General features: G+C 38.8%; 1 protein-coding gene across 1 annotated transcript in view; it reads right to left on the minus strand.

The window, feature by feature from the left end:
- scfd2.L (sec1 family domain containing 2 L homeolog) overlaps nucleotides 1-24,085 on the minus strand; it is a 218,509-nt gene continuing 194,424 nt past the window's right edge. Inside the window, exons 8-9 of the mRNA XM_018229814.2 lie at nucleotides 10,208-10,327; nucleotides 1-399 (exon numbers count right to left, since the gene is read on the minus strand). Coding sequence (XP_018085303.1) covers nucleotides 307-399; nucleotides 10,208-10,327 — 213 coding nt within the window. The 3' untranslated portion in view covers nucleotides 1-306. The remainder of the gene's footprint in view (nucleotides 400-10,207; nucleotides 10,328-24,085) is intronic.

A 24,085-nucleotide genomic window follows, 5' to 3' on the forward strand; every position in this document is an offset into this window, starting at 1 on the left:
CAAGGTACATACGGTTTTTATCTTCACGATTTAGAAATTTCATTCATTATATTTATACCATTGCACTGGCAATTAAGCAGAAGAAGGAAAAGTAAGAAATATTACAAAAAATAGAGCAAAGAAAGAAATTATACGAGATTTTAAATAACGGGTAAGTTTGTGAGGACATCATCACTAACAAAAGACCAACTGATAATCAAAGTACTGAAGTCATTCTGGAGACCAGCGTTAAACCTGCCAATGAGAGTGATATAATCAGTGTGATCTTATTGGATGGGCATCACTCGTCTCTTGAAAGTGGGAAAGTCAGATGCCAATGTCCGGGTGCAGACGGTCCCTCGCAAAGAGCATATCAGGAATGTCAAGCGGTTTCAAAAGCTTTGTGGACATCACCACCACCTAAACGTAGAAATTCATAGAAAAATCATTAGAAAAGGACAAACACAATAAAAAGCACTTTATTTACAGGTATGGGATTGGTTATCCGGAAACCCTTTATTCAGAAAGCTCCGACATACATAGACTCCCATAGACTCCATTTCAATCAAATAATTTTAATTAAAATCTGTAGTAATAAAACAGTAACTTTTACTTGATCCCAACTAATATATATAATTAATTCTTATTGGAGGCAGAACAATCCTATTGGCTTTAATTCATGTTCAAATTATTTTTTAGTAGACTTAAGGTATGGAGATCCAAATTATGGAAAACATCAGGTCCCAAGCATTCTGGATAACAGGTCTCATACCTGAGGCTGGGTTTGTAATAGTCTAGTAGGTTACACTAAGGGGCACATTTACTAAGGGTCGAAGTGAATTCAGAGTGAATTTTCGAATTCAAAAACTTTGAATTTCAAAGTAATTTTTGGGTACTTCGACCATCGAATAGGCCACCATTCGAAAATCAAAGTACTGTCTCTTTAAAAAACTTTGAATTCGCACTTCGCCACCTTAAACCTGCCGAATTGCTATGTTAGCCTATGGGGACCTCCTAGAACCTATAGCCAATATTTGGCTAAGTTTTTAGAAGCTTTTTTTTTGGAAAATCGTTCGATCAAAAAACTTTGAAATTCTACCATCGAATTGAAAAAAGTTTTTTTTTTTGCTTGAATTTAGCTGTTTTAGATCGAATTAAAATCGTCCGATCGATTCAAACAAAAAAAAACTTTGACTATTGAATTTTTTCAATTAGATGGACGAATTTCGAAGTTTTAGCACTTTGAAATTCGACCCTTAGTAAATGTGCCCCAAAGTGTTTGGAAATAAGTTCCAAGCCTCTATGGGATGTTTATGTGGGGAGCAGTTTTAAAGCTGTGTGTTGAGGGGAAGAGTATTGAGATACAAATGAGAGTGCCAACAGAAATCAAGATCCTTAAACTAGAATGAACATTAGGGTCACTATTACTATTGAACTACAATCTGCAACTCTGACACCCCCGGATTCAGAGTCCAGTGCAATGGTCCTCATATTGATCTCTTGATTGGCAGACTTATTTGGCTGGGAATCAATAGTTCTGAGTTGGGGTGGGAATCAGGTCTAGTATTATTTATGTCCAGAAAAATCAATAGAGGGTTCTTAAAAGACCAGAGAACCAACTGCAAGGCACCCAAGCCTCTAGGGTTTTGGAATACATATAAGACTAGTAGGCTATTGTGTTTTACTTGCATTCATGCAGCAGAAAGCTTTTCCTAGGTAGGACTATTTATGTGTAGGACTCTATATAAATATTCAGATTGCCATGAATTTATGTTATGGTCAGAAATGTGTAACTAAAGCCCCTCAATTTTAAAAAGCTGCACTTGCAGAGAATGAATCACTGTTCAAACACTGGTCCACTGGCACAGGGCCGGATTTACACAGCGGGCGCCCCTAGGCCCACTGGCGTTCATCGCCCCTGTCCCCTCCCCTTTTATTCATGCAAATTTTCATCATCTGGACTGGAGCAATGGGGATTGGGCACAGGATATTTACAAAATTATTGTATCTTCTGCGCATCCCCAGTGTTTTTGAACCAATGTGGGTGTAGTTGGGCAGCATGGCGCCCCCTAAAATCCTGCCTCCATAGGCCCGGGCCTTGGTGGCCTCTCCACAAATCCGGGCCTGAATGGGCATTGCTCAATCCACCTCTAATTTGTGTATGTAACCTTTTTTCTAGCTCAGTAGAACTTTTACTGCTATACTATCTGCTTTGGGGTGCTCCCAACAACCCCTTGATTTGTCTTACTGAAGAGTTACTATATCATATTATATTTTGTATTTTTTTTCCTATAGAACAAAATGCCTCTCTGAACCCCCCTCCCCCCAAAAATATTCAGCTTTACTTCCAAGACATCTAGTCATTTTATGCATAGAACTGGAGAAGAGCTTGCCATGAAGTATGATCTAGTACTGCAAGACTTGGCCTAAAGTCTACATGAACTCTCTGAACACCAGTCGGATTTGTGCAAGTAGGACCACAAATTGCTAGGCAACTCTCCATCTGGCATTCCTTAAAGTGACACTAAAAAACTATTTTTTAAAACATGAATGTATATTAAAAGTTACCTATAGGTCATGTTGAAAGAGTTTAAAAGAGAAGGAAAGGCTTTGTGCACTTGGGGATGCAAAATGTTAGGCACCCCCAAGTGATTGTATTGACTTACCTGAAAACCAGGCCAGTTCTCCTATCAGCAGAAAACACTTGGGGTGCCTAACATTTAGCACCCCAAGTGCACAAAGCCTTTCCTTCTTCTTTTAATTTCTGCTTCTAGTATCTCTTTAACTGGCCAGCTTGAGGTGCTGATGTTAGAATGCTAACATTCAATTCAATTTCTTCTGCTATCTAAACTTTGCCTTTATGGATAAAAAAAAATTCAAATGGACAATCACTTCCACCATCTTCAGCAAATAAGGATGCATTTTATCTGGATACATTCGAATTCTCAGTGTGCACCAGAACTGGTTGTGTGAACATGAAATTGGACAGGTTAGTGGGAATGCTACAGGCCAGACATATACACCATACAAGCAATGGATGGTTACAGAACAAAATGCCAGGCTAGCTTACAGTAAAAATCTATATTCTAGTGGCAGGAGCATAAGAGAAGCAGATTTGTTAGTGTTTGAGAAAAAGAACTGACATGTTCTAGCTGGTTATTTTATCTGATACAAGAAGGTTCCACTCCTATGTAATTCACAAAGTACTTGTCTGAACAAATTGATTTCATTTCTTGAACTGAAAAAGCAAAAATGAAACTGGGTTCATATATCTGAAGAACCTTTGAGCAGTTCTTTACCATATCCCAGTAAAACGTATGACTGGCCCCTCCGGAACAATTGACCGGAGTGATTATAGGCCTGTATCACTGTGTTCTCACCTGTATCAAACATATCAGAAATATAAAGAACTACAGAAAGAGGTTTTAAGTGAAAAGAGATATTCTGGCCTGCGCCTATTGCCCGTCTTTGCCAGGTGATTCATAAGCAGCATAAGGCTAAAGTGCAACAGACCAGTCAAGGTGATTATTTTCCATGAGAAAAAAAAAATGCGTTCCTCAGGCGTGATATCTATGTTTTCGTTCCAAACATGAGGCAAACTCGGAACTGTCTGCAAATGTGAGATGTGAGCAGGCCGTGCCATCAAGTACAGTCCAGGAACTTCACAGGGAGGGATTTCCTTTATTTTGGCAGATTGTTGTAGAATTGTAATAAAATGCTCTGTAGGTTGTATAGCCTATGCCTATGTGTCAAACGGAACATTTATAGGAACATAATGTAACAGTAAACCCTTAAATTATGTATTTTTTCCATTTAAGCTCTTTTCTTCTGTCCATAAGCAGTGCTCCCGACCTGTAAAAGCCACAACCATGGGAGAATGAATATCAAATATCATACAGATTGGAAAAATATATCAGACCTTCTTGTTTTCCTAGTGGAAAGCTATTTTACAGTAAAACTTTTTAAAGTTTCATTAGTCTGTGTGTTATTCAGTCGTCTGTTACGTTCATGTTTAGGATATGTTTCTGAGGGCCATTTTGGCAGAGCTGCATGGAATTCCACTATGAATACGTTGGAGCAGATCCCATTCCCTATAGATTGGTGGTTGTTTGGTGAAGGCCCAAGTGGTTCCTATAACAATATCATTTATTCATAGCTACAATGAAGTGATAAAATCTGACCAACTGAACAGATCTGTTTTGGTAATGTTATAGGCAGAAAACAGTTCCTAATGTCTAAAAAAAGTGATTCCCAAGCAGGAGCAACATGTTACTCACCAACTTTTTGGATGTTGCTCCCAGTGGCCTCAAAGCAGCTGCTTATTTATGAATTCCTGGAATGGAGGCACATTTTGGTTACATAAAAACCAGGTGCACTGCCAAACAGCGTCTCCTGTAGTCTGTCAGTTCACATAGGGTCGAACACACAGCCAATTAAAACCCTTATTTAGCACCCACCCTTATTTAGGGAGCCTGTGTTGCTCCCCAATATTTCTTACATTTGAATGTGGTTCACAAGTAAAAAAGGTTGGGGACCCCAGGTTTAAAACCTGCAGTAGTGGCATCCCACTTGTTACCTACATGTTTAAAGGAGAGCTAAACCCTAAAAAGGAATATGGCTAAATAGTGCTATATTTGATATACTGAACTTATTGCACCAGCCTAAAGTTTCAGCTTGTCAAAAGCAGCAATGATCCAGGACTTCAAACTTGTCACAGGGGGTCACCATCTTGGAAAGTGTCAGCTGTTGAGAAGCTAAGCTTAGGGGTCGTCACTAATTATCAAGCAGAAAATGAAGTTTGTCTGTAATATAAGCTGATGCTACAGGGCTGATTATAAAATGATTATGCCAATTGCACTGGTTTCTGTGCTGTCATCTAGTAATTATCTGTATTAATTACTAATCAGCCTTATATTGTGACATTTCTATTCTCAGTGTACTGTATATTGTAAGTGGGTCCCTAAGCTCAGTAAGTGACAGCAGCACAGAGCATGTGCAGTGAATCAGCAGAAAAGAAGATGGGGAGCTACTGGGGCATCTTTGGAGACACAGATCTTTACTGCTAAAGGGCTGTGGTTGCCTTTGGCTGGTACAGAAACCCAAAACATAATGTACAACATTTCTAGCTACTTCTTTAGTTAGGCTTTAGTTCTCCTTTAAGGACCAGACTATATATGGCATTTTGTACCCTTTGGTACAATATAAGGATATTTTAAGTTGTGGAGGAGTTTCCTTATGATACAAATGCATGAGTGTGTCGGCCAAGTGATTTTGTACAGTTCATGACCTACATTGGGGTTATATAATAAAAGGCACTAACTTTGCCCAGGTACAATAACCCAAAACAACCAACCAGCAGGTAGCATTTACTGGCCACCTGTTTAAAAGAAAACATCTTATTTGTTTCTTTGGTTTTCTGCACCTGGGCAAACTTAGTGCATTTCATTACATATTGTTTAAAGCTGTGCTCAAAATCAATAACCTATAATAATGAAAACTAACCATATCTTAGTTATTTAGCAATTTTTAGGCACTTCATTGGTCACATGACAAAGTGTCCATGGAAATGATATTTAAATACTGAAAGGTAAGAAATAGCCAAGGACTGACTCTGTAGACTCATTAGCCTCAAAGATTTTTCCTTCCCCCTCCAGTTTATGATTTTGCAGAAGGATCAATACAACAAGGAGTCCTGGTTCAATAAGCACAGGAGAAGCAAAGGCTGCCTATTTCTCTGTTTGAGAACAAGTTTGCATTTGCCAGGACAGCAGAGGAAGTTTTTATTCATGAATTTATACACATCATTCTTTGGGACATTTTGACCTAATGTACGGGTCAAACCAAAACCGGAGCAAGCTCCAGATGGTATGTTACTGCTGTAAAAATGCAATGGATTTCAACAGTCTGACAACATTTTTTAAACATTTTATTTATTAATGATGTGCTGATCTATACGAGGATCGTTAGCCTTATTATATAACGGCTGCAGCAGCAGCAGCAGACTGGCCATCATTATGTGACAAGTGAATTACCGCTGGAGCTAGTGAAAGTATTTCTGGTGCTCTATTTGAAAGCGATGAATGAGAAGTTGAACTGGGAAAAAGGAATTTCTGTTGGAATTGAGAGAATGAGAATGGGGTCTTTTAGCTGGTCCATACCATGGGGCACAATGCTCAACTGAATGCTAAATTGGCCAGAACGACCAGCGTTAACTATTTCAGTGCTATAAGACAGACATTTTCTTGTTACTGCTGCACAAAGAAGCAGACTCTGCACTGACACACAGCAACACTTTTCCATTACCCCTAATATAGGATTCTGTGCTTACCTGTTGTATATTGCATGTCACAATCTATAGCAATAGGGATAACTACACAGAGAGAGAGCATTAGCCCCAGAGATGCAGAAGGGCTCTAGGCCAGAAAATCGCCCTAGCAAAAAAGGTAAATGGCATATTATTTCTATAGGTTCAAAGTGCCTTTCAGTTGTTGTTGATGTACACCTTCCATCAACCCCACCCCCAGATTTTGGGTAAAATTGGGAATTTAAAAACAGATGTGGGGTGCAAATTGCAGATTAGATAGCCTTGAATTATCTACTTCCCAGGCTACTGCCAGCCATTCCTCATTACCAGAGGTTCCTTCTCTCTCTCTCTCTCCAGCCCTTTATATAGCACTGAACTCGCTCTCCTAATCTGCTCGATAAAGTATCACACGAGTAAAATAGGGTGTAGAACTGTGCTCTTTAGTAGAAACATTTATCTTTAAGATTTATTAGGATCTGTCACAGTTTCCTGACATATACCCATTAGCTATTCCACCGCCCCCCAACAGGATTTTTTGGGATATGGCTCAAGATGAATCGTAAGCACATAAGGCTAGGGCCACAAGGCAGGGATTCTCTGCAGGCGGAGAATCTGCTGCTCCTCTTCTCATTTTCTACTGCGCTGCAGGCATGGCGAATTTAAATGCGAGTTGCAAAAGCCGCGTCTGAACAAGGCACAAGATCTGTGACGTGTGGCCCGAGCCTAAGACACCCTATTCACTAGGAACCTCTAAACTGGCCACACTTGAAATGATTTTAAATGATAAAAATTACATTGCAAGAAGGCATAATTTGGATCTCCATACCTTAAGGCTGCTAAAACATCATTTAATCATTTACTGAACCCTATACGATTGTTTTGTCTTTTAAAACGATTAATTATATCTTAGTTACGATCAAGTACAAGGTACAGGTATGGGACCGGAAACCCGTTATCCAGAAAGCTCAGAATTACGAGAAGGCTGCCTCCCATAGACTCCATTTTATCCAAATACTCAAATTTTTTTAAAATGATTTCCTTTTTCTCTTTAATAATAAAACAGTACCATGTACTTGATCCAAACTAAGATATAATTAATCCTTATTGGAAGCAAAACCAGCCTATTGGGTTTATTTAATGTTTACATGATTTTCTAGTAGACTTAAGAGATAAAGATTCAAATTACAGAAAGATCCATTATCCAGAAAACCCCAGGTCCCGACCATTCTGGATAACAGGTCCCATACCTATACTGTTTTATTATTACAGAGAAAAGGGAAATAATTTAAAAAAAATTGAATTCTTTGATTAAAATGGAGTCTATGGAAGATGGCCTTCCTGTTATTCAGAGCTTTCTGAATAACGGGATACCATACCTGTATGGTGTTTTACTTGGTCAGTTCCCCGGTTTAGGTGTAGTGACTTGCCCATTGTTATGAGTTTGTTCCAGAAAAAGAAAATACATCAAGCATGTTTAGATCATTAACCAGCTCATAAATGAGCAACTAGGACATGCCAATGGAAAACAAATACATTTTGCTACAAAAGAACCCACAGAAGACTATGAGAAGAACAATATGATTAAAAGAAGAATACTATCAGCCCTAAGCAGATGAATTTAAAGTAATTAGTATTCATTACTGACTAAACTCACTAAATTACTGACAGATTCATGGGTAATAGTTTTGATTTGGCAGGTTATGTAACACTAGAAGGCAAAATGCAGGGGAGGCGTGTGTTTTCCATGTTACTATTTATAGCAAAAAGGTGAAAAGCATTTAAAAGTGGCATTTAAGCAGAACACTTTCCTCCTGATTATTATTACTATTATTTAAGGCTTTTAGCAATGAAGGTTGAAATATAAAATAAAACTAAAAAATAATGTTCCAGCAGACTGCCGATTGCTGTTACTATAGTGGTGCTGGTTGGTGACATTAGAAACCAAATGTAAGTAGGGACAAGTCACGCACTGCTCTTAGACCCCCATTAAGGAATTAAGGGAAAGCATGCTGTCCAGAGCCGGGACACCAATTTTATATGTTTCTTACATAGAATTAAGGAGCAAATTATCACTTTCCAGCACTATAAATAACTGAAGGGATTAAAGAGCTGTATAGCAAGATTATTTTAAGTCCAGCACATGAGGAAAGGCTTTAAAGAACAAGCTTTTAATGTACTGTACAATATTTCTAAATCCAATATAGTGATTTTCATTTGAAGCTGCTAATACCAGTAATGATAAGGGGGGCTAAAGTCGCAGACTCACTGCTGAATCTTCCCTGTTAACATGGTGAAAGCATTACAGGCAATCCTGAAACATGATAAAGTAATTCTGCTAAAATCTGTTTCTCCAGGGGGTCAAATTAGAACAAAATATCTTTGCTAAAAGAACATCAGCATGAGAAATGTCCCTGACTTTAATCCCCCCTCACCATAGGAATCTAGATTAAATATTCTCATTTTCTGAAAGGAGTGAAACACAATTTATCATAAAATGAAGGCAAAGTATGACCAGCAGTGACACCTAAAATATATGCCCAGGACTTAAAAATAAAAACTGGGTAAATAGATAAGCTGTGCAAAATAAAAAATGTTTCTAATATAGTTAGTTAGCCAAAAATGTAATGTATAAAGGCTGGAGTGACTGGATGTATAACATAACAGCCAAAACACTACTTCCTGCTTTTCAGCTCTCTTGGTTTCTGCTGATTGGTTACCAGGCAGAAACCAATCAGTGACTTGAGGGAGGGGGGCACTAAGGTCATAAATTTACTTTGAATCCGACCAGTGTGCTCAGGATCAATTGCAAACTCAATGAAGAGTTTTTTCCCATGCAGCCCCCCTTAAAGTCACTGACTAACTCAGAGTTAGAGAGCTGAAAACCAGGAAGTAGTGGTCTGTTTTGTTATGTTACACATCCAGTCACTCCAGCCTTTATACATGGCATTTTTGGCTAACTAACTATATTAGAAATATTTTTTTTATTTTGCACAGCCTATCTATTTATCCAGTTTTTATTTTTACACTGAACAATTTCTTTAAATTAGAAGCAAAGGTGGGGATGGGGCTTGAACAGGGAGGTACAGGGAATGTTGGGAAGCTGGAACAATGTGGCTGCATGGGACTTAGTGGCAAAAGTACCCCGGGTTGGTACATTTCTTTAAGAAGAGCATTTTACTGGGGTCAGTGACTAGAATGAATATGGAGGGGGGTGCTTAACAATCCCCTAGCGATTCTTGAATGTAATTCTTTTTAAATTCAACAAAAATCCCTGTATAGGACATTCTCTGCACATTTGTTGTTGTATGAGTGCTGAGAGGAGATCCCCCCCTCCATTCAAAAAAATGTTTTCCTTTGTAATAAACAGCTTTTTCTTGCATACATTTAGAAAGAATTTATGAAGCAGAATGATGATAAAAGGCACTTCATTAGAGAACCAGCCCTAACAAAAAGAGGACATGCTCTACACAAAGATACAAACAAAGAAAGTCTTTGGAGAGCATAGCGCTTAGCTTTTTTTAAATGGATATTAGGTTTATAATAATGACAATGTTGGTTTGAGCACAGGACAGTTTTGGGGAATAACTATGGACCCATAGCCATTCCCAGTGCTTCCCAATGCCATCAATGAGAAGTAACCAGCCACAGATCAAAATAGCTGGTGTGCCATAGCCCAAAGGTTTATCTCACCGAGCCGTAACAGTTAGGGTTGCCACCTTTTCTGGAAAAAAAATACCGGCCTTCTTATATATTTATATTTTTTCCCTATTAGTAATATTGGGATCAACCATCGTTTTTACCAGCCAGATGGCAACCCTAGTAACAGTGTGTTTATTGGTAACATGACAGAATCCATTCTGAGCGTGAGCAAATGAATCTGTATTCTTATGTGCAGCAGACATAGGGAGTGCTAATGTTCTGTACCTGTGCTCCAGGCTTCAGAGTCGCTACAAGATCTTTCACCATCCGGACTTCAGACGCTGTGATTCCACCAATCACAAACAGGATCAGAAGCGATGAGTCACCAGGGTGGGGTCGGCTCACCTAAATAAAGGTTTAACACCAGAACTGTTAGGACTTGACATTTTACGTTACACGACACACCGCACTTTCAATGATCTATAGAAGTACAAAAAAGTGAGTGACATGCCAGGGGAGCCTCCCTTATATCCCTGAGCAATTATACAAAAGGGAAATGTAATTATTTTCATTAAGCGTTTCTTTTATTCACCCTAACCATGATGGCCTGTAATGCACCACCATAGTGTAACACTACATGTGCCAACAAATTGAAGAAAATAAACATGCTTCTGATGCCCCCTAGGGATGGGCAAATTTTTTTGCCTTGTTTCGCCGAGAAAATGACACCCATATACTTGTACGGCGTCGTGCGTCAAAAAAAAAATAATAATTTCGCCGCGCGACAAAAAATGACTTTAATGGGCGGGTCAAATTTGCCTGTCCCTAATTGCCCCCCCATAATGTATGAGGTTTAAATGAGAACTACACCCTAAAAATGAATATGGCTAAAAGTGCCATATTTTATATAACGAAATTAGCACCCAAAACGTAATTATAACCAAATTTTCAATATAAAGTTTAGTGATTGTTTGCAAATGTAATTTCAGCTGTATTTTTTGTCTCTTTCTACACTACTGCTTCTGTCTCTGTCTTGAAATGATGTTGAAGAATCCAGCTGTTCTCCAGTTCAATCTGCACAATTATCCTGCACAAAATTAGGTGAAATCCCCCATAAGGGGAGTGGCACATGGGAAGATTTGTCGCCCGTGATTTTTTAAGCTCAGTGCGGGCAACAAATCTCCTGAAAATGCCTCTCCATTACCTATGATTGAAATCACTGGCAGTATGCCCAAATTATCGCTGAATCGTTTTAGCAATAAGTTGGGCATACTGCCAGCAATTTCAATGATTGGCAATGGAGAGGCATTTTCGGGAAATTTGTCACACGCAGCCATGCAGGCTCGGATTTGTGGAAAGGCCACCAAGGCCCGTGCCTAGGGTGGCAGGATTGTAGGGGGGCGGCATGCTGTCCAACCACACCCACATCAGTTCAAAAACACTGGGGATGCGCTGGAGATACAATCATTTTTTAAATTTCCCATGCGCCAATCCTCATTGCTCCTGTCCCCCTGGATTGGACAGGGGGGATGAACGGCAATGGGCCTAGGGGTGCCCACTATGTAAATCCAGCCCTGCAGCCATGCATAGAAAAATCGCAGGCGACAAATCTTCCCGTGTGCCACTACCCTTAAAGGACAAGGAAGTTACACTAAAGAAGTAGCTAGAAATGTTGTACATTATGTTTTGGGCTTCTGTACCAGCCCAAGGCAACCACAGCCCTTTAGCAGTAAAAAGCTGTGTCTCCAAAGATGCCTCGATAGCTCCCCATCTTCTTTTTCTGCTGATTCACTGCACATGCTCTGTGCTGCTGTCATTTACCGAGCTTAGAGACCCACTCACAATATACAGTACACATAGAATATACATGTCACTGTATAGGGCTAAATAGTAATTAATATGGATAATTACTACATGGCAGCACAGAAAACTAGCATGAGAATTTACTAATCAGCCCTGTAGCATCAGCTTATATTACAGGCCAACCTCATTTTCTGCTTGATAATTTGCAACAACCCCTAAATTTAGCTTCTCAACAGCTGCTCAGAGCCCACTAAGCATGTGAGTGTCACAGACACTTTCCAAGATGGTGACCCCCTGTGACAAGTTTGAAGTCCTGGATCATTGCTGCTATTGAGAAGCAGAAACTTTAGGCTGGTGCAGTAAGTTCAGTATATAAAACAGTGTTCCCCAACCAGTAGCTCGCGAGCAACATGTTGCTCACCAACCCCTTGTATGTTGCTCCCAGTGGCCTCAAAGCAGGTGCTTATTTTTGAATTCCAGGCTTGGAGGCAAGTATTGGTTGCATAAAAATCCAGGTGTACTGCCAAGCAGAGTCTCCTGAAGGCTGCCTGTCCATATAGGGGCTACCAAACAACCAATCACAGCTCTTGTTTAACATCCACATGGACTTTTTCAAGTTTGTGTTGCTCTCCAACTCTTTTTTAGATTTAAATGTGGCTCACGAGTAAAAAAGGTTGGGGACCCCTGATATAAAACATGGCATTTTTAGCCCTCTTAATTTTTAGGGTTTAGTTCTTCTTTAACAGGAACTAGGGGGACAGCCTTTCTGATACACCTCATGTTGTAGAATTATTATACTTATTTATGCAGCACAGACATTCCACAGCTTAAACAGATGATATATTTTTCACATCAGGCCCCGCTCCAGTGGAATTTACAATCCCTATCACATTCACACACACACCCTATAGGTAATTCACCTGTTTGTATGGATTTGGCATGTGGGAGAAAACTGGAGGAACCCCATAAAGATAAAGGGAGAACATACAAACTCTGTGCCCTTGCCCTGGCTAGAATTAAACCTTGAACCCCAGTTTTGCAAGATAATCCATAAACAATTAAGCAGACTTTATGGGGTATGGATGAATAGAGCTTGCAGCAAATATTTATGTGGACATGTACAATATGAGCAGTCAGTATTTCCCATATGCTGAGGAGCCGAAGAAGCCTATGAGATCTGGAGATAACTGGAATCAATGTATTGCATGGATGAAATAAAAGTCAAATTTAGACTATCTAACGTGGCCTGTAATTGTCACATTTCACATCCTGCTACCGCACCACCTGGTTCTGCAGAAACAAGAAGAAACTTATGGCATTGACTAATATTGAATAATGTTACTCATTTGCCTCGTGGTGCAGCTGTGTCATATTTTGGCACTGGATAAATGAAATATAATAATAGCTAATCATTAGGCATCAGCTCTGTTCACTGGAGTAAGTAATATTGCTGCATTTTGTAACACAACCCATCTTTGCATTCATTTTGACGTTATCTCTGATTCTCAGTGTATATTATGCTTTTGGATAGTTCTCTGCCATTATTTTGCCCGGGAGTGAGAAGTGAGAAAGCAGAAGGAGAACAGAGCCCTTTACATCTTCACACTTGATGCCTGACTACAGAGCGCTTCTGCAAACACAGTACAATGTTGTCTGCTGATGAAAGAAGATTGTGCATTGAATTTCTTGGAATGACTTGCCTATGAATAGCTGTCACTAACTATTTTTTGTTATGATAAAGGCAAACATGATGTGGGCAAGTAAACACTGCCATTAAAAAAAAAAATAATCTATTTATCAAGGGAACGATCAGCTATTCCTCCAGCAGCTGGGAAAAGTAACTGGTCCTGCTGGTTGGACAAGAGATACAGAAGATGAGGGTTCAGGGTTGAAGCAGACAGACGTTTTGTAAAAGAGCTAATTTTAGACCCTTCTATTATCTGTATGAAATAATACATAAACAGTAAATAGAAAACCGCATGCTTGCCAGTGCCCAGAGATACATGTTTTATAAACATACCTTATTCAATTATTCATAGCAATTATTATTCCGCAGCTGATGCTGACAGAAATGGCAGCTGGTTGTAATATTCCCAAAAACAACAAAAATAAAATAAAGGATCTGCTAACTATACACAAATCAATGTAAGTTCAGTCTAAGTTTTGGGGAACTGTGTCACAAATCTTATGGGATGTATATTGGCCCTTTAAAGGGGTTGTTCACCTTTGAGTTAACTTTTAGTATGACATAGAGAGGGATATTCTGAGGCAATTTGCCATTAGTTTTCACTTTTTATTATTTGTGGTTTTTGAGTTATCTTGCTTTTTATTCAGCAGCTCTCCAGTTTGCCGTTTCAGAAATCTGGTTGCTAGGGTCTAAATTACCCCAGCAACCATGCACTGATTTGAATAAGAGATTGGAATATGAATAGGAGAGGGTCTGAATAGAAAGATGAGTAATAAAAAGCAGCAATAATAATACGTGTATTGCTTTACAGAGCATTTGTTTTTAGATGGGGTCAGTGAGCCCCAATTGAAAGCTGAAAGGAGTCAGAAGAACAAGGCCAACAATTAAAAAAAGATACAAAATAAATAGTGAAGACCAATTGAAAAGTTGCTTAGAACCGACTATTCTAAAAAATACTTAAATTTAACTTAAGTGTGAACCGCACCTTAAAAGGGGTTATTCACCTTCCAAACTCTTTTTTCAGTTCAGTTGTTTTCAGATCATTCCCCAGAAAAAAAGCCTTTTTTCAATGACTTTCCATTATTTATTTCTTACAGTTTTTCCAAAATCTACACTTAAAGTTGAATGTTTGTGTCTCTGGTGTTTCAATCTGTCAGTTCAGTAATTTAGGTGCAGACTCTAAACTGTTACAATTTTACAACATTTAGTTGATACATTTCTCAGCATCATCTCTGGAGTTTTAGCAACTATTGTATCAATTCCAACAGCTGCCTGTAATGAAACTCAGGGATACAGATAAGAAATGTTTCAACAAAATGTATCAATTTAGAACAGTTTACAGGGTCGGCGACCCCCCGCCAGAGCTGCTAGAAGGTGAAAAATTACACTTTACACTTAAATATAAAAACGGTGACACATAGAAAATAGAAAGTAATTAGAAAATGTCTTTATTTCTGGTGAAACAACTAGGTGTTTGAAGGTGAACTGCCTTAGCCAGAATATCTATAATAAACACAATGCAAATGACTAACCGGCAACTTTTTTTTGTCAAAGATTCCTTGGAATTCCCACACAGCCATTATGCATTATTAGTAGGAATGCACAGAATCCTGCATGAAAGATTTGGCCTAATATTAAACCAAATCCTAATTTGCGCGGAAGGAAAAAGTTCCTTGTTTTGTGATGAAAAGTGACGTGATTTCCCTTACCGATCCTAATTTACATAGCAAATTAGGATACGAATTTGGTTCAGCCAGGCACAAAGATTCTTCTGAATACTGCTGAAAAAGGCAGAATCCTGACTGAATCCTAAACTAAATTCTGGATTTGTTGCTTTCCTAATTATTAGTGGTTCCCAAATTTTGGAGCAACTCCCCATTCCCTCCAGGAAGCCCAAACCATGTGAAAACCTGGTCAGAAGCACAGTGGGTGAAATGTTTATTTTTGGTTTTGTATATCAGTACAACAATAGGACAATGGCTATTTCAACCATGTTTTCATAAAAGACCTCTCTGGATTTTGCATTTACTGTGATTCTGATGCAATATTCAGCTATACAACTGTCCATGAACTTAGAAGAAGGAGGAGGAGGAAGTTGGATCACATTATTTTGCTTTCCTATTGAATTATTCTAAGCAATCTTACAGCGTGTGTAAACCTGCCTGAGAACTCCAGCAGAAGGTGAATACAGATAGTGATCATGCGGCGATACTCTTGCAAGCTGAACTTTTATCAAGCATGGATGTTTTTTACCTTTGAAGATTTATGTGTGCATTTCAATCCAATTTTTTTGATGCCCTAGGCGTGTGCTCTCAGTTGTTCTATAAAAAATACTGAATTTAAACTAGAGAAATAAAATGAATAACAATCTCTACCATTTGAAGATGTTTTTAGCCTTCATGGTGGTTTTTTCAGTGGCTTGCGCTTGAAAACTCGATCAATTCGAGTTTTTCACCACGATTATACGGATTCAAGTTTTTTACATTCAAGCTTATTCATTAGTAAGCAAACATTTGATTTGTGAGTTTATGCGAGATATAATAAAACCTCACAAACTTAACCTTTGATAAATAACCCCCTAAATGTTAATTTAAAGACAAAATCCTTTTTTTAATTTTGTGGCATCCAGTGTAGGGGTGGCTTTGCTCCAAAGCCAGAATATACCAGTGTTTGCAGTACAACAATACAGCTGAAACCTCAGAGAGGCAGCAGGAAACCCAGCAGGAGTGTAGCAGAGACTTCATAGGAGATTGATAATCTCAGGTGAGTGGAATCCATACAGTGAATATACCTAATATTCAAAGCATTACTCATTTTTCAGCAAAAGAAAAAATTATGTTATTAGCAAAATGTTGTGCTGAGAAACATATTTTCAGATTTTGGGGACTTAAAAGGTAATGCTTTCTATATTTGCCTCCAAAGCTATGTGTCCCTAGGGACAATCTGACATCATCAAGATAAGTGAAAGAAGAAAAACATTCATTCTCTCCCCATCAAGCTCCGATTTCACAGCTCTCTATTCACTTGTATAGGAGTTCTTAGAGCCATTTTTTGTGGCAAACTAAGGGGTGAGAAGAGAGCTTGCCAGGGTTTGCCATAAGTAAAATATCATGTCTAATCAGAACTGATATCTACGCACTGCTGGGGGCAGATTCACTGACCTCTATAAATGGTAACTGACTGCACGTGGTTTAAATTGCAAGGGTGAAATTCTATGAAATTCAATTATTACTTTTGATAAGTTCTCTGGCCTTTAATCATGACCATACTGTAAATTTTCCATTAATGGTAAGATGCATCATGATTAGTGATGGGCGAATAAATTCACTTGGCACGAATTTTGTTCGCCGCCGTTCGAATTGCTAAATTTTTGTGAAAACGTTCGAATTGCTCGATTTGTCCGTGAAAATGTTCCAATTGCTCGGTTTTTTTAGTGAAAACGTTCGAATTGCGAGATTTTTTAGTGAAAACGTTCCAGTTGCTTGATTTTAGTGAAAATGTTCCAATTGCGAGATTTTTTTGTGAAAATGTTCCAATTGCTAAATTTTTTTGTGAAAACGTTCGAATTGCTCAATTTTTCTGTGAAAACATTCCAATTGCTTGATTTTTTTTGAAAACGTTCAAATTGCTAGATTTTTTAGTGAAAACATTTGAATTGCACGTTCAAGATTTGCAGGGAATTTCCGTGCTTCACCGCCGGCAAATAAATTTGCCAATCTCCCGTGAAAATTCGCTGTGAAAATGTTCCAATTGCTCGATTCTTTAGTGAAATGTTCCAATTGCTCGATTTTTTTAGTGAAAACGTTTGAATTGCTCAATTTTTCCGTGAAAACATTCCAATTGCTCGATTCTTTTTGGAAAACGTTCAAATTGCTCGATTTTTTTGTGAAAACATTTGAATGTTCAAGATTTTTTCGTGAAAATGGTAGAATTTTGCGTTTTTTTTCGTGAACTGTCTGATTTCGTGAATTTTTCACCGTTTTAAGAATTTTGCGGGAAATTTACGAATTTCCTGTGATCTTTAAAGGGATAATTAGTGGATATAAGTGATAACAACACATCCACCCTCTCATTCCCTTGTTCTGATCTGTATTTACCCACAAACCCCCTCATCACTGGAAGCCCATAGACATGGAAACATCTGCACTAAGCAATGCATTCACTGCACAGTGGCTATACACAGAACTCATTTCTCGTGTATATAGACTATTCCATCACTTTGATAGAATGGTGCAGCATATAGACATTTCCATTGTTAAGTTAGAAAGAACATATTGGGATATTACTCACTAGCTGACATATGCCCAGGGTTAGGCAGAAACATAATGGGGGAAAAAAAAGAACAACAAACACTATTTTACAGTTCTGAAAAGAGAAATATTCTGAACATCATCTGTGATTTGCAAACACACAGCCACTTGACACGTTTATTTATTGTGACTTGTGGCAATGTTGGATCTAGAAAGCACATATGGCACGAGCAGAAGTGAAAACAATCAGGAAAGGATGGAAAAGCACTCGGCTGTCGTACTGACGTCTTTGCTGCACTGAAATACACTTACATTGGGCCATCTCTGTGGTGCCACTCTTTTATTATACAGTACTCTGATCCTCCACGTATGTTATATTAGATGCCATAGAACATTATAGCAGTAGTAGCACCCTGTACACATGCATGATTTTATTTCACTTGCTCATAATTAGGATACAAATATTCTGAAGCTCTTTGTCCAAATGATATTGACTAACAGTGATCCCCAACCAGTATCTCATGAGCAACATGTTGCTCCCCAGCTCTTGGATGTTGCTCTCAGTGACTTTAAATCAGGTGTTTTTTTTTTAAATTCCTGGCTTGGAGGCAAGTTTCAGTTGGATAAAAACCAGATGTACTGCCAAACAGAGCCTCCTCTAGGCTGCCAGTCCACATAGGGGGGCCATCAATAGCCAATCACAGCCCTTATTTGGCACCACCCAGGAACTTGTTTCATGCTTGTGTTGCTCCCCAACTCTTTTTACATCTGAATGTTACTCATGGATTAAAAAGGTTGGGAACCCCTGGACTAGAGCCTAGTGCTGGTTATCATGTCGGAGACACGTGATTTGTGTTAGTGACTGTCAATACAGCTTCCAGCTAATGGCCATCATTGAGATGAGAGGGTCCCAGGTTATAAAAAAAATAAATAAAAACAATCTCTTGTATTTAATTTCCATAAAAAAAAAGGGTCAATCTACTTTCATTCAATTTAGCATCTGCACCTACATCTAACTGTCTTATTAATCACTGTCATTAGGGCAGGATCGAACTAAGAGATCAAATTGTTTTTAACATCTTTGTTTATAAATACAAACATGGTATCCCTCAGGTCTGGACTGGAAATCAAAATAGGCCCTGTCATTTCAGGTACACAGGGGACCAAACAGAGGGCCAAACAGACCAATAAATAGTGTCTGTCTATGGCAACTTAAAGCAGTCCATCTGGCATTTTCCAGAACCCACAGATTGCCAGTCCGGGCCTGGCATCACTTAATCCGGAAACCATTATCCAGAAAGCTACAAATTACAGGAAGGCCATCTCTCATAAGGCACATTTTAAAGAAAATAATTTTAATTTTTAAAAGTGATTTCCCTTTTCGCAGCTGAAATAAAACAGCAGCTTGTACTTAATGGTAACTAAGATGAAAGAGTCCATATTGGTGGCAAAACAATTGGGTTTATTTAATGGTTAAATAATTTTTAGCAGACTAATGGGAGGTGTAAAATGTTTTGTTAGAGAAAAAAACATTCACAAAGACCACTGTGGTCAGTGTATGTAATAAAATGTCAAAATTGCAAAGAGTAGTTTGTGATGAAATATCCTATATAATAAAGTTGAAGTGTCTCTGCGTCCAGTCCCTGTGTCCGTGGGATTGCGCTACTGCGCACGTGCCCCACGGACCGTCTCTAGCGAATGTTTGACTACATATGTTCTAGCGCCCGTTAATTTAACGGTCTTAATGTCTAGTTTGAAATAATCCAGAGCAGGTGTTAACACTAACCTTTGCTTAGCGATGTAATATTCGCAGCAAATGATTTTACATTGTGAGCTGCTCTAAACATTCGTTAAACCCCATTTAAACACCGCTTGAGATTTTTAATTACATTCCTCCATTACAGTATTGAGATCCTACATCCAGAAAACCCAAGGTCTATTCTTTGCTGTTAAAAATTGCTAGGGCCCAAAGGCCATGGAGTTTACGAATAAACATGGGCATCTGGTGAGTAACCACTTTCACAGGTTAGGCCCAGTTGTGCTTAATGCTTTACCACCTACGTATTGCACTTTACTTTGTGATCATGAAGAAATTGTGCTAGTGCTATATTACTCACTCAACATTTAACTCTAGGTGAGTTCTTGCCGTTCGAGACATGGAGAATTCTCAAGAGTGGGGATTGCTGCCATCTGTCAACACCTCCATATTGTTTGGACTTGGCTTAGCAGTTTGGAACAGGTTGTATTTTCCATACCAATGCCTCAGCTGCGTATGACACATTGCACTGGTCACGGTAAACAAAGTATTGGGCAACTGAGCCTGCTCAGCTTTTCTATACGTTACCTCTCAGTCTCTGTTTCCTTTACAGTTGTAGTTTCCTTTGTGTATGTTAGTCTGCTCTGTCAAAACTATATTTTGTTAGCTCATAAAAGAAGATTAAAAACTACAAACAGCTTCACCTACAAAGGGCTATGGTTCATGGGGTGCTGCCTCCACTGCCTGTGAATAGCCGCCTTCCACTGACTTCAATGGGAACTGCCTGGAACTGCTGGTACAGTTGGTTTCTGGCCTGAAAACACACCTTTTTGGGTTAATGAACTGCATGTACCAGGGGAGTCAGAATATTTCCACTGAAGTTACTGGGAGGGGGCGCTGATGGTTTTGGGGGCTTTGTTTGCGCACTTAACCAAAAGAAGATATTTATTTACATAATTTTAATTACACAAGACTAGTAAAGGCTGACGGTTAAGTGGTTGCTATGGATTATTAGACTAAATGCTAGACCAGGATTTAAACCTCAGGTTAAAAACATTATTTCTTCTCTTTCTGACGTAAGTGGTGTTTTTGCCCCCACCACTACTGCGGGATTGCGTGTAACTCATACCCTCTCCCCCACCCAAACCATACTAAATAGGTTTTAATGATATAATTACTTTATAGCAGGTTACTGATTACTGGAGAAGGATGTACACACATACATAAGATAAGATATTTGAGCTAACGTCAGTAGGACGGAGAAAAACAGCGGCCCCAACATCAGCAATGAAATATTGTATTCTTAATAATGCAACCACCCCACATCATTTCAGTCAAAACATGTCTGCGAGCAAGTGATCTGTTTCATCAAAGAGATTTCTTATTTCACCAAGCACAGATTGCAACACGGCTCGCTCCAAATGGTTATAGCAGATATTAAAAAGAAATGACAAGAGTGGAAAGAAATAGTTTGATTTTTACATTTAGGGTTTTTTCCCGCAAGTTGCTGACCTGCCTAAAAACTTCTTGCAATTTTCTTACTTTGTTAAAATGTACAAATCTTTGATTTTCAACTAGTAGCCCTTCAGCGGTTGTTGCGTTAGAGCCCCAGTATACCCTGGCAATTATTAGCTGCTGGTGGATACTGGGAGTTTCAGTACAGCAGCAATGGTAGGGCTACATGGTCACGATGGACATTCCCGACAAACATAAAAAAAACTAAAAACATAAATATATGTTATCAGAACCTGTAGCAAAGCTGGCACCCCAGGTCAATTTTCCTCTCTGGTTTGTCCTAGAATTGGTCCTACCTGGCACTAGTTTTTTTTAGTAATAGGACAAATTAACAATAATTTAGCTGTGTGAGATCCTTATGAATTGTTAAATCCACCTCACTGCCTGTGCTTTGGATCAATAATATGTAAAACACCCTCTCCACACTAATGCTGGCCATAGATGTGCAGATACTGTATAACTTTATGTCTGCTCGTTCATTGCAATCTCCCCAACCTACCACTAACACCATTCAGATTAAATGAACTAGTACAAAGAACAAATCAGACGATGTTCTGACCATTAATTTAAAGACAGCAATCGTATAAAAGTTATGTCCAACAAATAATATTGACAGTCCCCCATTCATACATGCAGAGTTATTATCGTTAGCCATCCGAAATTTTCAAACCTGTCCGATCGACTGAACGACTGATCACCATGGCACGAAAAATGGTGGAACGATCCACACATGGTCCGAAAATGGTATAAAACAAAGATTCGTACAACTTTATCTTTGCGTCTCTGGCCCTGATCATGCCACTGGCTCCATCCATAAGAAAGACCCAAAAAGTCTAGAGTATAAATCTACTGATACCATGTCACATGGTTTATTCTGTTCTAGTGGGAGTACTCCAAGTACAGCGCCTACAAATTAGAACAATACTTACTGATATTTTGAGATTCAAATGACCAAAAGGGAAATCCTGCAGGAATGACATTTTTAGTGAACAAATTAGCCTGTTCAATCAAAATCAATAATAAAGATTGTCCCAATTAAATCCTCTGAAAGAACACAGGCCCAAGAAATAGAATACTTTATTAATTATTATTAATACTTTATTATTCCTTTAACAACGTTGCATTTCCCAGTTCTAGAGGTTGGGCTTGTCAAAGCCAGATGATTGCAAAAGCTAACCAAAAAGAAGAGCTGGTGTTAAGTAAGGAAAAAACTGACAGGGCAGGAAAAGATGGTGCCAGAGGGGTGGAATTGCTCATTGTTCCTAAAGCAGCTTCTCACATCTCGCCCTTCCTCACAAAAGAAAAATGCCCAGATTCTGTATTTAACATACTACCACACAAACTATTTTATTTTTGTACTGTAAATATGAAGTGCAAAATATGAAATGTAAGATGCACTATATGGCCAAAAGTACCTGGGGACTATTTTTGCTTATTTCTACTATTTCCCATGTGATACTCCCTCCTACACAACTGACTTAGCCACATGGCCCAGCATAACATGCCTTGAAAAAAATATGTTTTTTTTTCCATCTCACATGGACCAAAACAACAGTATTTCAAGACAAACTGATAATGCCCACCCTCGTTACTAAAGAAAAACAGAATTGTTAGCTGCTGATAACACTTTTGTATGCCAAGCTAGTCTGACTGTCACAACATTCTGCCTCTCGCAACCTGCCCTTTTTATTCCAGAAATAAACTATTTACTTCTTCAGTGTTGTCACACGCAGGAACACGTGCAGAGACGCTTCCTACACAGCTTTATTCATGAACAACACTTGGCAGACGAGCACTGGGATTGGTGGGCATGGCAAACGACGGTGCAGATGCTCTTGGCTAAGAAGCAATTACAGCAGCATCTGAAGAAAAAGAAGGGCAAGTTCATCGCTGGCAACCAGGGCTGGCGATTAATGTGACGGAATACATCTCCTAGACAACCGCTCTTCTGCTCTGCCACAATACAAAGCTATCGACTATCAGAGAATGCACATATTCTGTTTACTGTGTAGTCAAATTTGTGTTTAACATAAAATAAATTCTGCCGATCCTAGAATTCCATCGGTATAACAGGTAGGACTGCAATATCTACTTCCCAAAAGTGAGGGATGCTGGGAATCAATGTGTAATACGGCAACAGGCTGCAAAAGCAGTTTAATGTATTGTTCTAGTGAAAAGCAAGGAAGAATACAGAACAAAATGTAATGATCATAGTGTGTGTAAATGTTATAGGGACTTTAGACTGTAAGCTCCACTGGGGCAGTGTCGGACTGGCCCCCTGGGATACCAGGAAACTTGCGGTGGGCCCAGGTGTCAGTGGGCCCTCCTGCTTCAAAACATTTGGCATATTTCATGGCCATTCCCTATTTCTATGAGAACAAAGAGGCTAAATAGATGGAATAACAGATTATAGTATGTAAAGAACAGAGACTAGCAGAATAGAGGTTGAGTGAGGCGAGGAATTACAATAGTACTGAGAGTGGGCCACTGATCTGAGGTCTTTTGGTGGGCCCCTGGTCTAAGGTTTTTGGGTGGGCCCCTGTTGTCCCAGTCCAACACTGCACTGGGGCAGAGACTGATGTATAATCTCTGTTTATAAATAAAAAAAAAAATAACAATAGTGTAGCACCAAGAAGCTTATAAAATTCCTGGGTTTTGATATTTATGGCTGCCATCACCACACTGGCACCTTCCTGTTGTATATCATGCATTCTTTTACACAGAAAAGGAGAAGAAGGACTATAAAACTCATTAATTCCCAGTGCAAAACAACTAAAGATGGATGCTGTTCTTTTGAATTACAGGCATCGGATCCGTTATCCGGAAATCCATTATCCAGAGAGCATCGAATTAAAGGCCACCTTCCATCGACTCCATTATAATCAAATAATTCAAATTAAAAGTGATTTTCTTTTTCTCAGTAATAATAAAACAGTACCTTGTCCTTGATCCCAACTAAGATATCATAAATCCCAATTGGATGCAAAACAATCCTATTGGGTTTAATGAATGTGTAAATGATTTTTTAGTAGACTTAAGGTGTGGAGATCCAAATTACAGAAATATTCCTTATCCGGAAAATCCCAAGTCCCGAGCTTTCTGGATAACAGGTTTCATACTTGTATTAGGCTTTATTTATATAACACTACACA

This window comes from Xenopus laevis, chromosome 1L (assembly GCF_017654675.1).
Source record: "Xenopus laevis strain J_2021 chromosome 1L, Xenopus_laevis_v10.1, whole genome shotgun sequence".
Classification (NCBI taxonomy): Eukaryota; Metazoa; Chordata; class Amphibia; order Anura; family Pipidae; genus Xenopus; species Xenopus laevis.